We start from the raw sequence: 15,504 nt of genomic DNA, 5'->3' as shown, positions 1-15,504 counted from the left end.
CTGACGTTCATCCGTTATCCCACCACATCCTGAGCTTGCGATCATTTTAGAGTGTACAACATAGGAATGTACCGTGATTTATTTCATCCCTTGGAGCTGGGCCTACAGGTCACAGAGGTTTCCTATTGTTCAATGTGATCTACAGCATTGGGATGGACATGTGTGTGTGTGTGTGTGTGTGTGTGTGTATGCATGTGTCTTTGTGTGCCATGTCTATTTCCTTAAGACAAATTTCTAGAAAAATGCCTGGGTCTAAGAGTGAGCTGTGCTTGAGGAGGTGACCCTCAAACTGCTGAACTGCTCTTAGAAAGGTTAAACAGATTGGCATTCTGAGTCTCCGATCCCCGGGCGCTTGTCTCCATTATCACGACTGTTCATCTTCCCCTCGCCGATCCCATCGGGGAGAGTGGTATCTTATTGCTTTCATTTGCGCCGATTTGGTTCCTAATGAAGTTTAACCATTTGCATGCGCATTGGCCATGGGCAGGAGAGAAGTCAGGGTACGGAGCTGCTGAGTGGCTCTGTGAGGACAGCTGCAGGGTGGGGGGTGGGGGAGGGGACCGTCCATTTCTTTGTTCTGCCTGAATCACCCGCTCACTCCAATCAAGGCCTAGGTTTCACTGAGCTCTCCCGTTTCTCTTGCATTCAGAGAGCAGCACTACTCTCGAATACACTGAAGAAGATTGCCACCAGCCAGGAATTTACCAGCTTCCGTCTTTACTACATGGATTTTGACTTCCAAGAAAGTAAGTGTTGCTTGGCTAAGGTGATGACACCTTATCTTCACTGACACAGACAAGAGCTAGGGAGAGCCTGCCCCGGGCAGGTATAAACCCACAGGCAGCAGGTTGGACGGGGTCTCCCGTGACATCCTCACACACTAATAGCTCCAGCGCTGAAGGAAGGCAGAGTGCGGCCCTCTGCCTGGAAATGACGGACCATTTCTCCTCAGCTCAGCATCACGCCTGAGTTCACCGTCATCTTAGAAACCCTCAAACAGCAGAGCCAGCGGCCAGGTGGAAAACGCTTCAGCAGGGGGCCAGCAGGTCGATGGAATCCCCTCTGTTCTGGCCAGTATCGCAGCATCTGCTTACCAGTGGGCTACAGATGAGTGTGACGGGGATGAGGGCTAAGGCAGTGCCTCTCACAGTGGGCACTGGATTGCCTACTTAGTCACGATGCAGATTCCCAGGCCCTGCACAAAAAGAAATGCATCCAAGTCTCTATGGGATGACCTCAGATTTGCCTGTGGCAGGATGGACAGCCCGGGTCTCAGCTTCCTGGAAAGAACATTAGTATTTCTCTGCTGCCATTCTGTCCAGACACAGGGGCCACTGAGGCGTGGCCACGGCAGTGGGCATGGTCCCAGAGCTACCATTTCTCCTTCGCACCTTGACTCTGAAAATTATTATTATTTTTAAACATATTTTTATTGATTTCAGAGAGGAAGGGAGAGGGAGAGGGAGAGAGAGAGAGAGAAAGAGAGAGAGAGGGAGAGAGAGGAACATCAATGATGAGAGAGAATCATTGATCAGTTGCCTCCTGCACACGCCCCATTGGGGACCGAGCCTGCAACCCAGGCATGTGCCCTGACCGGGAATTGAACCCATGACCTCCTGATTCATAAGTCAACACTCAACCACTGAGCCATGCCAGCCTGGCTGGAAAAAAAAATTATTTTTGATGGGCTTTAATCCTTCCAGTCTCGTATTTATTGCTAAGCAGTTGTTGTACAAGAGACACGCCTCCTGTTGATGGACTGACCTCTGGGGTGGCGCTAATGAAAAGCTTTGCCGTGCATGCACAGGACGGACCATTTCTCCTCCAGAGGTTATCATCTCTGTCTCCCCACCCGCCCTCCCAGCCCGAGCAGCCAGGGGGAAGCAGATGGCCTGCGTGAATCATCGCAGATTACATTAGCTGACACGGCTGCATTGCAGAGTCTAGTACTTCAGCTCTGAACATCTTCTCAACAAGACTGATGGCCCTTAACTAGATTTCCTGCCTAGGTGAGACAATTTCTCTCATGGCGAGAGACATTTTGATGGATAGCCTCGCACTAAAATGCAGAGCTAACGACTCACTAATGAATTCCTGCTGTAAACAAATATACCACCAAGGGATCTCTGATCATCGTCAACCTTGAACATAGATGAAGTTATTAGAAATATAATAACGTCTAACATGCGCAGGGAACGTCCTCACTTTCCGAGGGAGCCCCCAGCTCTGTGCTTTGTTACCTTTGGGATTGCAGGCAGGTCCCTGCACATTTCTGAATGCTCTGGCCCAGGCCTGAAAAGGGGGCAGCCATATCTGCAGAACACATCTCAGCCATGGTTACAGGAACATGTGACCCTCCTCAATGCCATGCCTGGGACACTGCCCGTCCCCAGGAAAGAGTACCATTGCCATCACACCCTTGCTACCCAGCGTGTGGTTTGGGGCGAGCTGCATCCACTCCACCTGGGAGCTACTTATAAATGCCGAACCCTGGCCCCGCTCCTCACTGAGGCCTAGGAATCTGCATTTTAGCACAGTCCACAGACAATCCCATGCACATTAAAATTTAATAAATGAGGCTCTACAATGCTGCCAGGTTAAAATTCTTAGTCGGTTAGGCATCAGGTTTTTGCTATGTCTGTCCTACCATGTGCTGTATAGGTGCTGGGGATCTAGCGCTCAACGAAACAGAACAGTCCTTATGTTCACCAAGGGTCTAGAACAGTGGTTCTCAACCTTCCTAATGCTGCGACCCTTTGATACAGTTCCTCATGCTGTGGTGACCCCCAATTTCAATGTTACAAATTGAATATAATTAAAGCATAGTGATTAATCACAAAGACAATATGTCATTATATATGTGTTTTCCAATGGTCTTAGGCGACCCCTGTGAAAGGGTCATTCGACCCCCAAAGGGGTCGCGACTCACAGGTTGAGAACCGCTGGTCTGGACTCAGACAGAAGACCTTGACCCTTGGCCCAGTCCCGGCCAGCATTCCATTGATGACCTTGATGCTTGTGAGGAGAAGTCATCAGCCCGTTCCTGTCCTCGGAACAGCAATAAATGCAGTAACAAAGCAAAAGAATAAATTTAAAAAGTCCAGTTAGACCAAACTGAACGTCTAACCACATGGCGGTCGGCACTTCGCTGGGAAGCCTCCCTCTGTCTCTCGTGCTTAGCGATCCTCATCGACAGTCCAGGACCTTCCTGAGGTTTTGTAATTTTCTGACAAAAACAAATAGGACGATCCTGCTGGGTACAGGGCCTCCCTCGCCTTCTCCACGAGAAGACCATGCACACTGCCCTGGGGAGGACAGACGGACGGGTGGGAGGGAGAGTGGAGGCAGAGGGACCGGTGCCGGGATCCACCCTGGGATCAGCCGATGCAGCACCTCACATTTAACATCCAGGCGCCCAGTGCCTGCCTGAAAGAGCTGGAAGTTTATCTAGTTTCCAGGAACTGTATTGAGAACTTGACGTATGCCCCAAGTTCCGCTACTGCAAAGGGAATTTTGACCTTGAAAGCTTAGCATTTTCCAGAGCAGGCAGAGGGACCATCCACTCCTAGACCCGTCTCTGTGGGGAACACCCACGCCTGGCAATCTGGTCTGCCCCGTGGGGGTGCATGTGCCCTTCCAGGAAAAGGCCAGAATTTACCACTGGATAGAACTGTGTGCCCATCCCGACTCAGACCTGAGTAACCAACCTCGAGCACATGAAACAGCCACACAGCTTTTGTCTCCTTTTGAGCAACATGGCAATAACGGCAACAGGGCTCATGTAAGGATGGAGGCACCTTGCAACAGAGTAGGGACTCAGCAATGGCACAGGGACATCCCCTCCCCACCACCCGCCACGGTCACCTGTGCGTGTGGAGCACCTGCTACCATCTCCCAGGACTCATGAGACCTGGAAAACAAATGTTTATTGTCTTTCTTTATTTTTTTAATGTATTTCTTTCATTATTGATTTCAGAGAGGAAGAGAGGGAGAGAGAAAGATAGGCACATCAATGATGAGAGAGAATCACTGATTGATCGGCTGCCTCCTGCACGCCCCCACTGGGGATGGAGCCCGCAACACGGGCATGTGCCCCGGCCGGGAATCGAACTGTGACCTCCTGGTTCCTAGGTCGACAACCACTGAGCCACACCAGCCAGGCTATTCTCTTTCCATGTCCGACTCAGCTCCATCACCAATCACACCTGTGGACCACGCTGAGTTCCTTAGAGGAAGCTGTGGTAGAAATGCATCTCTCACTGTGGTCTCCTTTCATGAGAAATGAAGACCCACTTATCAAACCTGCAGTCTTCACAGTCCCACGAAAATCTCTCCTTTCTGTGCTGCATTTGAACTGTGGCATCATCGATAGCCTCTTTTTTAATGTGAAATTCACCATTTCACACCCCGCGACAGAGCAAATCTCAGTTGAGGGCCTGTCCCCTGAGGGTGGGTACAAGAGCGATCTGCTCTCCACTAGGACACCCTGCCCAGCCCTGAAAGATGGTTGTTGTCTCCAGAGGCTCTCTGTTGCTCGCTGACTCACAACCCCCCCCCCCAAACTGGCCATGAGCCACACAGAGCAGCGATTTCCCCCCTTTGGGACAGGGCAGCTGAGCGGGCAAGGGCCTTATCCTCGTCTGCGCCACACCTCCCACAGAGGAAGGAAAGTGCCACTGGGCTGGCAAGGCCATTTCCACACTGACCGCTGGAACACACTGCCGGCTCACTCCGCTTCCGTGGCAATGCCTCTGGAGCACACCCGTGTCTCAGATCCTGCCATGTACCTGCAAAAACAACCAGTGACCTCATGGCGCAGACCAGCATGTGGATTTCCCTTCTTAAATACCTGAGAGTGTTACTGGCCATTAAAGAGCCACACGTGGTCTATGAATCTCCGCCCAGGACGTCTATTGCTGCTCTGAACAGCAGGTCATTAGCCGAGTCTCTCTGACTTCCCAGGTAAAGAAAATACACCATGTGACACATCCCAAGAGGTCATTCATGATCGGTCATGAAGAGCAAAGAGGGCCTGGCAGGCGTGGCTCAGTGGTTGAGCCTTGACCTGTGAACCAGGAGGTCACAGTTTGATTCCCAGTCAGGGCACAGGCCCAGGTTGTGGGCTCGATCACCAGTGGGGGGCGTACAGGAAGCAGCCGATCAATGATTCTCTCTCATCATTGATGTTTCTCTCTCTCTCCCTCACCCTTCTTCTCTCTCTAAATATCAATTTAAAAAAACATTTTTAAAAAATGAGAGGGGGAGAAACAAAGAGGGCATGGGTCGCTGCCCTTGAGTTTTCTGCAGGCGGAAGAGGGAAGAACTGGAGAACTGTAGCTATGCCTGCGCCCCTCTCTGGATGTCGGGGAGTGAGCACCCGGGCCACTCTGGGGCAGCAGGTTCCAGGCTTTTCTCCTGGGAGGCTCTCTAAGGAGGTGCGTTTCCCTCAGGCGTTCTCACAGACGAGGCTACTACCATGTAGGGTTCACATACTGTTGCCTCGAGCAACAGACACTCCTGGCCTGTCACCCCTGGTGAAGGGCGGCTGTATGCTTTTCATCACTCGGGTTGTGATGTTGAGATCATCAGCATGTTGTACGTAATCATATTTCCGACGCCCTGTAGGATTTTTGATGATGACAGGTTGCCACAGGCAGGCAGGTATGGAATTGGCAGCCGTGAAAGGTGATGTTAACACGTCTGCTCCCCCTCCTGCCTCTGCGATGCTGCCCCACTGGCCACTGGAAAAGGAGATGGACTGGAACGGGTGCCGAATAGTCCAGAGCTCACCTGGCCCCGCCACACAACCACATCCACTCGCACACGTGTTCCTCCCGAGTTAGGAAAACAACAAGCACACAGTGGGGAGAGCATCTCTGTTCAGAAAGTTCCCCCAACACGAGATAACGTCTCATGGGCAGCCCGGGTGGTGAGCCCGGCTCGGGAGGCAGCGGGCAGCTCTGGCGACAGTCCCTGCTCTAACCCTCTGGCTGTGTGTGTGCCCTGCAGTCATAAAGAAGTGGCAGAAGAGAGGCGGGCAGCCCTGGCAGCTCCTCGAACCCGTCGATGGATTCCACCCCAATGAGGTGAGCCGTCGTATCTTGGTGGTTGACAACTACCTGTTAGCTTATTTTTTAAAATAATTATGCATTCCATACATGGGTTAGATAGAAGAGTCAATAAAAGTAAAGGGAAAACCAGAGGAAGGGGAAAACAAGGTGGAAATGATACCTGGCCTCTTGACTTAATGTCTATAGTTCGCACTCATGTAACGTGTGGGGGAAGTTCTGAGAGATGCCTATAACTTCGTTCTGTGCTTTCCAGGGGTCAGTGCAGAGAGGGGCATAGTCGTGGCCTCCATAACATAACACAGGTCAGGTACACACACAAATCCCAAGGATTCCTGAAAGCGAGACCTGTGAGAAAGCTCTTCTGTGGATCCTTCTAGAAAGAACACTGTGAGAGGAAAGCAGGGGGAGCAGGAAGGCAGGACTCTGTCCCTTCTTGCCCCACCCCGTCTATCATCCTGGCTTCAACCCAGGAAGCTCCATGTTTATCTGTCACTCATCTGGACTGACACATGATACTTCTTTATTTAAAAACTAGAGGCTCGGTGCATGAATTTGTGCACAGGTGAGTCCATCCAGCCTGCCCCAATCAGGGTGGGGGGGCCGATTGGGGGCAGGGCTGGCTGAGGAGAGGGGCCACAGCTAGCTGGGGGGGGGAGGGGTAGGAGCTGCGGGTGGTTGGTTGGCTGGCCCCGCCCCCTGGTCAAACTCCCAGTTAAACTCCTGGTAGGTCAAGGGGACAATTTGCATATTAGCCTTTTTTTATATGGGATAACGATAAATGAAGTAGTAGAGAAGTCGCTCTGCCACTTTCAAAATTTTGAAAGCTGAGAGTCCTCCACCACACTAGTCTTTCTGACTCAGTCTAGGTGAGGATGTCTAGGGGTCTAGGGGTGGCAGTGACCAGGGTCCAACCTGAGAAGCGCTTTTGGCGTCCTCTTCTGTGGCTGTGGCCTTGATGGTCAGCCAGGCCACGGTGAGGGCTGGCCATCCCCTCAGGAGTGTGAGTGGAGCGTACCTCACCTTGCCCAGGCTCTGGGAGGAACCCACGGCAGGGCTAACAGAAAAAGGAGAGGGCCCCTCCATCCACAGATGCGTGCACAGTGGAGTCCCACAAGCGCTGGGTAGATTTACAGTGAGTAATCAATGCCCATCTCACTAATAACCAAAAATAAATAAATCCAAAGCGCCTCAGAACATCTAATGTTCCTGTGGATCTTGTGATCCAAGAGAACTGCGGGCTAGAAGCTGGTTAGATATAGAGTCTGCCCCTTTCCAAAAAAAAAAAAAAAAAATGTCTTTGGTTTTGTAATAATGTGGAGACCTTCTGTCCGGCAATATTTAGGTAGTAGTGCTTGTCATTCTTTGTGCATCATAGCGTTGTACCTCTACTCTTCTGATTTGATAGAGAGAAGGGATATGAAGAAATGGTCAGAGGGAATTAGTTAAGAACAAACTAGCCCGGCCAGTGTGGCTCAGTGGTTGAGCATCAACTTATGAACCAGGAGGTCATGGTTCAATTCCTGCCCATCAGGGCACATGCCAGGGTTGCGGGCTCTATCCCCAGTAGGGGGCGTGCACGAGGCAGCTCATAAATGATTCTCTCTCATCATTGATGTTTCTCTCTCTCTCCCTCTCCCTTCTTCTCTGAAATCAATGCAAATATAATTTTTAAAAGAATCATTAAATTAAAAAGGGCAAACTAAATAGAAGAGGGTTGACGACAGCTTTGTTTTATCCCTTGGGACGAACCTGCCTGACCCATTACAAAAGCCGCTGTCCCTCGAGCATTAGGGCTCAGGGCCTGTCGCACGGGACCTTATCTCACACTCGGACGGCTTTGCCTGCAACCGATTATTGAAAATGGAGTCAAAGCTGACACCCGGCCTGTGCCGTCATCTTGTTAATCGGGAGATCTGCGCACGTGCTGGTGGTGGGTGGGGAGCGGACACCAGTGGGCAGCCCCCCTACGCCAGGTGCCCGTGGGCAGCAGTGCCCGAAGCCTGCCTATCTATCATGTATATTAAGCTGCACAGCCCAGATTGCAACTTGTCATCTAAAATGTGCGAGTGCCGACCGGACATCCAACGCTGTGAGAATCCGAGAGCGAACCGGAAGCCTTCCCTGCCGCTTGGGGAGGTCCTAGTGTAGAGTGACAGGGTGACAAGGAAGCAGATAATGACACATGAAGTGGAAAATGCCTCCGCTGCGCACGCGCAGACGCCGTGGGGCATCGTGGGGGATGGGAGGCAGGGAGGGGCGTCAGAGGGACCGTGAACTAGGCAGGGCAGGACAGAGGGGAGGGGTGATCGCCGCGGCTGTGCTCGGCAGAGACCTGGATGTGAACGAAAGCGTGGCACGTGGGAGGCGGTGAGAGCGTTGGTGCCCCTGGAACACGGCACCAGAGTTGGGGGGAGGAATAGGAGGAGCATCCAGGGCCAGGCCACCTAAGTTCTGGATGGGCTTTGGCCTTCCTCCTGTGGGGAACTGAGAGCCACTGAAGGTTTTAAGCAAGAAAGATACCTGGCCCTACCAGGTCTGGCTCAGTGGATAGAGTGTCGGCCTGTGGACCAAGGGTTCCTGGGTTCGATTCCGGTCAAGGGCACATATCTTGGTTGCAGGCTCCTCCCCAGCCTGGTTGGGGCATGGACAGGAGGCAACCAATCGATGTGTTTCTCTCACATCGGTGTTTCTCTCTCTCTTTCCCCCTCCCTTCCACTCTCCCTAAAAATCAATGGAAAAATATTCTCAGTTGATGATTAACAACAACAAAAAGATACCTGTGGTAGCGGCGTGGAAAATGGTTTAGTGGGGGCCAGTCCACAGGGAGGGAAACTATGTGAGAGAGAGGGAGAGAGGGAGAGAGAGAGAGAGAGAGAGAGAGAGAGAGAGAGAGAGAGAGAGAGCCTGAACAAAGGTAGTGGAGGGGAAGGAATGGTTTGCATTGGAGAGAGACAGACAGCTCAATCAACAGGGCACCGTCACTCCTTGGATGTGCGGGTAGAGGGGAGAGATGCTAAGCAGGCACTCGCTGGGAAGGTGGAGAGATGATCCACTGCCCACTGAGGTGTCTAAGAGCACAGGGATGCAGTACATTGGGGAGGGCTTTGGCACGTGTTGGGCTTAAGGAGCCCCCGGGAAGTCCACACGGGATGCCCTTTCAGCAGGTAACAGACAAGCGCTGAGCTCAGGGAAAGACAGAAGCGAGGGGGGCCTTGAAGAGGAGCCTCCGGAACCCCCTGCATACTCCCTCCCTCCGGCAGAGGCGGTGCTCATGAATCCGCTAGACGACAGGCAGCTATGGGAGTCCACATTTTTCCATCTTTTTAAAACATTTTTATTGATTTCAGAGAGGAAGGGAGAGAGAAGGAGAAACATCAGTAATGAGGGAGAATCAATGATCAACTGCCTCCTGCACGCCCCCTGCTGGGGATCAAGCCCACAACTGGGCATGTGCCCTTGACTGGAATCGAACCCAGGACCCTTCCGTCTGCAGGCCAACGCTCTATCCACTGGGCCAAACGGGCTAGGGCTCCGTCGTGAAAGAGCCAAGCAAACACGTTTGGCCTCAGGACCCCCTCCTACGTCATGGACATCATGCAAACCAAGGCGCTCACTCCGACCTTTCCAAGTGCCCCTCACCCGCTCCTGTGCCTCGGAGCAAGCAGGGGCTGGGATGCACCCTCCGCCGCCCCCCCTTCCCGCCAACCACCCCCCTGCCCCCCAGCAGGGGAGCGGGCTTTATTGTGACATCGTATGTTTGTTTGGAGAACCAGGCTCTCTCCTAGGAAAGACCCGCCATCGTGTGGCTGAAAAAGGGGTCCTCCGGGAAGTCACCTCACAGCGTAATCAGATCAAAAATTCCTGCGGGAGGTCCCGTGGGTGGCCACCAGGCACATAACTTCCTAGGGAAAGGCCTGCCTTTCCTGTCAGCAAGCCCTGTCCGCCGTTTCTGTGCACATGTTAACGCACCTTTGATAGCAGTGCAGCCATCCTCGAGAGAGCACATGATCTCAACTGCCCTGTAATCCGTCCCCACCTGCTCTCTCCCACCCTCGTGTAACCTTCCGTAATCCCAAACGCATAAAAGCAACTGCAGAGCTGTCATTCCCTGGAGCATCTGAGAGCTTGCTCCTGGCAAGTGTCGTCAGCTTGACACAAATAAAATCTCCTACAGAATTCTCCACAGGTTTGGACACTTCTTACATCCAAAATAAGGACAAATGTGGTTGAGCAAGAAAACGTGGCTCAATTTAAGTTCTTATCAGAGGGAGGGAAGTCCTGGAGGCTGCCTAGAGGCGTCACCAAGGGCCCAAGCAGACACTGCACCAGGCCCCTCCCTCCCATGACTCAGGCCTCCATCCTGGAGGCATCGGCCGGACCAAAACCTCCTCTCAGACAAGGGGTGTCGGGTCGCCTGCTCTGTCACCGCTCCTATGAGAAGGTCAAGGAGGAGCCTCCGCAGTGGGCCAAGGACCACCCCGTGGCCTGGCACCGAGCAGCAGCAGCAGGCAGACAGGGGTGGCGATGCCCCCAGACGCACCCAGACACCACGGGTGCCTGCAGACACGCCAGTGACCGTCAGATGCGGACGCGCCCGACCAAGGGCCACGCGGGCTGGAAATGGCAGTCACGTCTGACACAGGCAGCACCGCCCAGTGCCCTGCAGCCGGGCCCCGCAAGGGTCAACTACCAAGGAAGAGACCCAAAGGGCCTCGCTCAGCTGACCAGAAGGTCCCACTGAGCCAGAACCCCTCCGTTCCGCACGTCCTGGGGCCAAAGTTCATCACGGCCAGGTTAGGGAGCCGGTGGCCATGAGCCCCTCCTGCGCAGCTGTCTCCCCACCAGGAAGCTGTCTCCATCCGCCCGGGGGACAGGTGGAGGGAGCAGGTGGCCAACGTCTCCGTGGAAGAGTAAACCAGCTCGCACCCACCTGATGGAATGCAGCACACTGAATAAATAGTGACACCGATCTACCTTTCGTAACAGAAACGTGCTCGTGATTCGAGCAAAGCACACAGCAGCAGGTGAGAGGCCTGGGGATGACTGTTCAACTCTGCGCATTTGTCAACACCCATGGCACTGCTTGCCAAAGAGCCCGTTTACTGCGGAGATCATACAATCGTCTTTACAGAGTGATCCCGTGTGTGTGTGTGTGTGTGTGTGTGTATGTGTGTACACATCAGAAAGACTCCACGCCCGATGGCAATAGTGTCTGAATCTATTGTGATTGCAGATGACTTTTATTTTTCTCTTCTTGCTTCAGTTTTAAATTTTCCTCAGGTGACTAGGTATTGCTTCACTATTGTCAAGTCTGAATGAGGAAGCCCAAACGCTACTTGTGCTGGAGGAACGGCTCATTGGAATAAGGAGAGGAAGGAGGGCAGCCCTCCCCACGCCCTGTGCCCGCATCATGGGAGCTACAGGCAGAGGCTGGCGCTAAGACCCCCAGGAGGTGCTCAGCAGTGGTTCTGAAGTGAAGGACTGAGTATCGTGGGTCTTCTTAGCACAGACCTCTAGTCTAGTAATAACAGTGCCACTCTCGTTGGAGACGCATGTAATAGCAGTGCACACGCATGAATATTTTCATCTCCACGAGAGGGACTGCCCACTAATTGCTTTCAGACCAAGCAGCGACCACATGCCCAAATCTGGGCTCCGTCACTTTAACGTCTCCTGCTCCTCACCCTGTCTCCTCCCTGTTAATGTAGACGGGAAGTAGATGATCCCGGAGGCGTGGCGCCACGTAACCGTTAGGAAGACAGCTGACGCGCATCAGGTCCACAGGCAATAAAGAAAAGAACAGGCAGTGACCTCCGGCAGACCTGGCGGCGGCCTCTGTGCTGAGAAACCGCAGGAAAACAGCCACAGGCCAGTCCGTCTTCAAAGACACTGATGCTCCATTGAGCTGATCCCCCCCCCAAACGCTGCCAGCTACACAGTCAGCCTGTGCGTGTGTGCACGTGTGCGTGTGGTGTATGCCATGTGTATGGGAGGGTATGTGGTATATGTGGTGTGTGTGTATGTGTCTGTGGTATATATGTGTGGTGTTTGTGTGCATGTGATACATGTCATGTGGGGGTATATGTGGTACATGTATGTGTGTGGTGTGTGTGGTGTATGTAGTGCATGTTGTGTGTGTGATGTGTGTAGTGTGTGTGGCATGTGGCATTTGTGGTGTGTGTGTAATGTGTGTGTGGTATGTGGTGTGTGTGGTGTTGGGGGGGGGGGTTGGGTAGTGTGTTGGACACCGCATGGATCTGACCAAGATCACAGAGCCGGTGGCTGGGATTTGGGGGCCACCTCCGCAGGCTCAGGAGCATATTAATACCCTGGGGATATCTAATGCAGCGACTCAGTTCTCGTTTCTCCTAACAATTGCTAAGCTCTGTAACACAGTTTAGACAGAGCGGTCTTCAGATCATTTTCTCTGCCCCCGCCCCCCCCTCCCCCCCCCCCCCCCCGCCTTTGCCAGTGAGAGAAGCTGCCGGCACCGCGCAGGCAGCTGGCGGCTCTGGCTCTGTCATTGGAACGGGGTGGGGGGGGAGGACCCGAGCTTCCTCCTGAGCAGCGTGCCCGCCTCCGAGACCTCGGCAACCGCATCCCTGCCCTCCGGCACGAAGCGCCGGCGCGGACCCGGCCACCAGGGCGCAGGCTGGCTGCTGGGCTGCCGCGTGCACGAGGTGTGATCTGCGGGGAGGCTGCTCCTCAGAGGCTCGCTAAGGAGGAGCCAGAGGCCGGGACACCAGCTGGATCCTGCTGGCGTCGCGAACACGGAGCACCCTGATGGGCAGCGAGGCACGGAGACAGGCCCCCCCCCCCCCCCCCGGCCTCCAGCCCCGCACTCGCAGGACCCCACTGCCTCTCACCTGTCCGGCCTCACGGCCCCGCACCATCGTCCCCACGCCAGGCCCGCCCACCTCTGCGCCTGTGCACGTGCTGTCCTCCACCACCGCACCGCTCCCACGGGATCCCCCTGGGGAACCCCTCCTTGAGAATTCAGCTCTGCCCCTCCCCCAGCAGAGTCTGCACCTCTTCCCCTTCCGGGCGAGGGCATCCCCCTCCCTGTGGCTTTGCCGGTGCCCGTTTGCACATCGGGTTTTCTCACTAGACTGGGAGCTCCTTAAGGAAAGGATCCGATGGGCTCAGCTCCAAAACTCAAGCTCTAGGCCCGCAGTAAGTGTTACCTGTCCACGGAGAAATGGACAAATGGCTTCTGAGGAAGTGTGTTTGTTTTCTTTTTTGTCTTTATTGATTTCAGAGAGGAAGAGAGAGATAGAAACATCAATGATGAGAGAGAATCATTGATTGGCTGCTTCCTGCGTGTCCCCCACTGGGGGTCAAGCCCACAACCCAGGCATGTGCCCTTGAACGGAATCAAACCTGGGACCCTTCAGTCCGCAGGCTGACGCTCTATCCACTGAGCCACACCAGCCAGGGTCTGTTTGTTTTCTATTACTAAATCACAGATCAGCACAAGTTCAGCAGCGAAACAATATCCATCTCTTATCTCACAGTCGCTGTGTGTGAGGAGGGTGTCACAGGCTAAAGTCCAGGTGTGTCCCCCGGGCCGCGTGCTCATCCAGAGACCCAACCGGGGCAGAGCTGCTTTCAGATTCACGTGGGTTGTGGGCAGAATTCATTTCCCTGCGAGGTAGGACTGAGGACCAGCTCCGGCTGGATGTCAGCAGGAGGCACCCTCCACCCCCTGCCAGGTGGCTTCCTGCTTCACCAGGGCCACAGGGAGGGTCGCTGGTGGCAGAGTGGTTTTACATACTGTTCCGTCCTCACTGAAGTGAGAACCAAGCGATAGGTCCCACCCTCTCCAGGGAAGGGGTCATACAAAGAATGATGGTGGCAATCACGGACCATCCAGAGTGTGTCCCCACACGAAGAAGAGAGGGCGTCTTGCCGGTGAAGTCTTTACTGGGTTGTCATTTCTGTTTTGCTTCTCCTCACAGGTGGCGTCGCTGCTGCTGGCAGATGACTTGTGGGACAAGGTGCGGCTGCAGTGGCCCCAGGTCCTGGGGAAGGAGAATCCGTTCAACGCCCAGATTGAACAGGTGTTTGGAGACCAAGGCGGACACTGAGCCCCCCGGGGACATGGGCTCCTGGGGGGCTTAGGGGAACGGAAACTTGGGTAACTCATCCGGCGCGCAGTTCCAGGGCTGCTGTGCCAGACTCGCAGGCCTCTCCCTGCAGCCCCTTTGCAGTGCTTTTCTCTCCTCAAGGAGCACATCGGAACGACAGGGTGACTCAGAGCTTCTGGGTTCAGGTCCCCGCCCACTGGCCCTCCTACCACATTCAATAAAGAGCTTTGGGCCCGGCCAGTGTGGCCTGTGAACCAGGAGGTCACAGTTCCATTCCCGGTCAGGGCACAGGCCCAGATTGCGGGCTCCATCCCTAGCAGGGGACGTGCAGGAGGCAGCCAGCGATGGGTGTTTCTCTCTCACAGATGTTTCTATCTCTCTATCCCTCTCCCTTCCTCTCTCTCTAAAATCAAGAAAAACATATTTTTTAAATTTTTTTAATTAAAAAGAAAAAGAGAGCTTTGGGTGCCATTCCCAGCAAGAGAGCATCTGCGCCCTTGAATGGCTAATTGTGGTGAAAAACAAATAAGAATGCCAGCACATGGGCAGCTTCCCCGGGCCGTAGGGCGCCGGGACTGACCCCCTCGCTGGCTATGAACGTAGGACACAAAACGCAAGGCCTTTTTCACTGCCTTTGTCAGAAATGTTTCCTGTCACATCGCGTTGGTCGCAGGTACAATGGATTCTTACTACTCAGGGCAGTCATTGTTCTACGGTGTAGAACCGTGGTCAGCAAACTGCGGCTCGCGAGCCACATGCGGCTCTTTGGCCCCTTGAGTGTGGCTCTTCCACAAAATACCATGTGCGGGCGCGCATGTACAGTGCGATTGAAACTTCGTGGCCCATGCGCAGAAGTCGGTATTTTGTGGAAGAGCCACACTCAAGGGGCCAAAGAGCCACATGTGGCTCGCGAGCCGCAGTTTGCCGACCACTGGTGTAGAACAACTCTACTCAGTCGCCTGGACACTCAATTAGCAAGCACTGAACCTCTGCTTCCAGGTTGATCTAGAATCACAGGTGACATCTTTGCCAGCCTTGGGTCACAGCAAGGTCACCAGGCGATCAATGCACAGCCTTGTTTTGTGGGTGCTGCTATTGAAAGACACCTTATGCCTGCACAGCTGATAGATTAACCCTGAACTCAGGGCCAACAGCAGGGTGACGCACATGAGAGAACCCTGTCCGCTCACCTGTCTTCTCCCCGAGGCGCCCACCACCGACCGGCACTTAGAAACTCGGGCGGCCCTTTGGCATAGCCCCTGGGTGACACTGTCACCGGGAAATCACCAACAAAAAGCATAAAGGTGCCCACAACGCGGCAGTAAATCTGCCGTGAAAAGGACACT

At 53.9% G+C, this 15,504-nt stretch overlaps 1 protein-coding gene across 2 annotated transcripts in view; it reads left to right on the top strand.

The window, feature by feature from the left end:
• The window catches only part of AOAH (acyloxyacyl hydrolase), a 102,209-nt gene extending 87,564 nt beyond the window's left edge, over positions 1 to 14,645 (top strand). For both annotated transcript variants that reach the window (XM_081102180.1, XM_081102181.1), the window contains exons 19-21: positions 650 to 746; positions 6,010 to 6,086; positions 14,030 to 14,645. In XM_081102180.1, coding sequence (XP_080958306.1) covers positions 650 to 746; positions 6,010 to 6,086; positions 14,030 to 14,158 — 303 coding nt within the window. In that variant the 3' untranslated portion in view covers positions 14,159 to 14,645. The remainder of the gene's footprint in view (positions 1 to 649; positions 747 to 6,009; positions 6,087 to 14,029) is intronic.
• The last annotated feature ends 859 nt before the right edge of the window (positions 14,646 to 15,504 follow it).

The sequence above is a fragment of the Myotis nattereri genome (genome assembly GCF_964212035.1).
Source record: "Myotis nattereri genome assembly, chromosome: 11".
NCBI lineage: Eukaryota > Metazoa > Chordata > Mammalia > Chiroptera > Vespertilionidae > Myotis > Myotis nattereri.
Note: the sequence above shows the minus strand (reverse complement) of the source record. Positions and strands in the feature narration are given on the sequence as shown.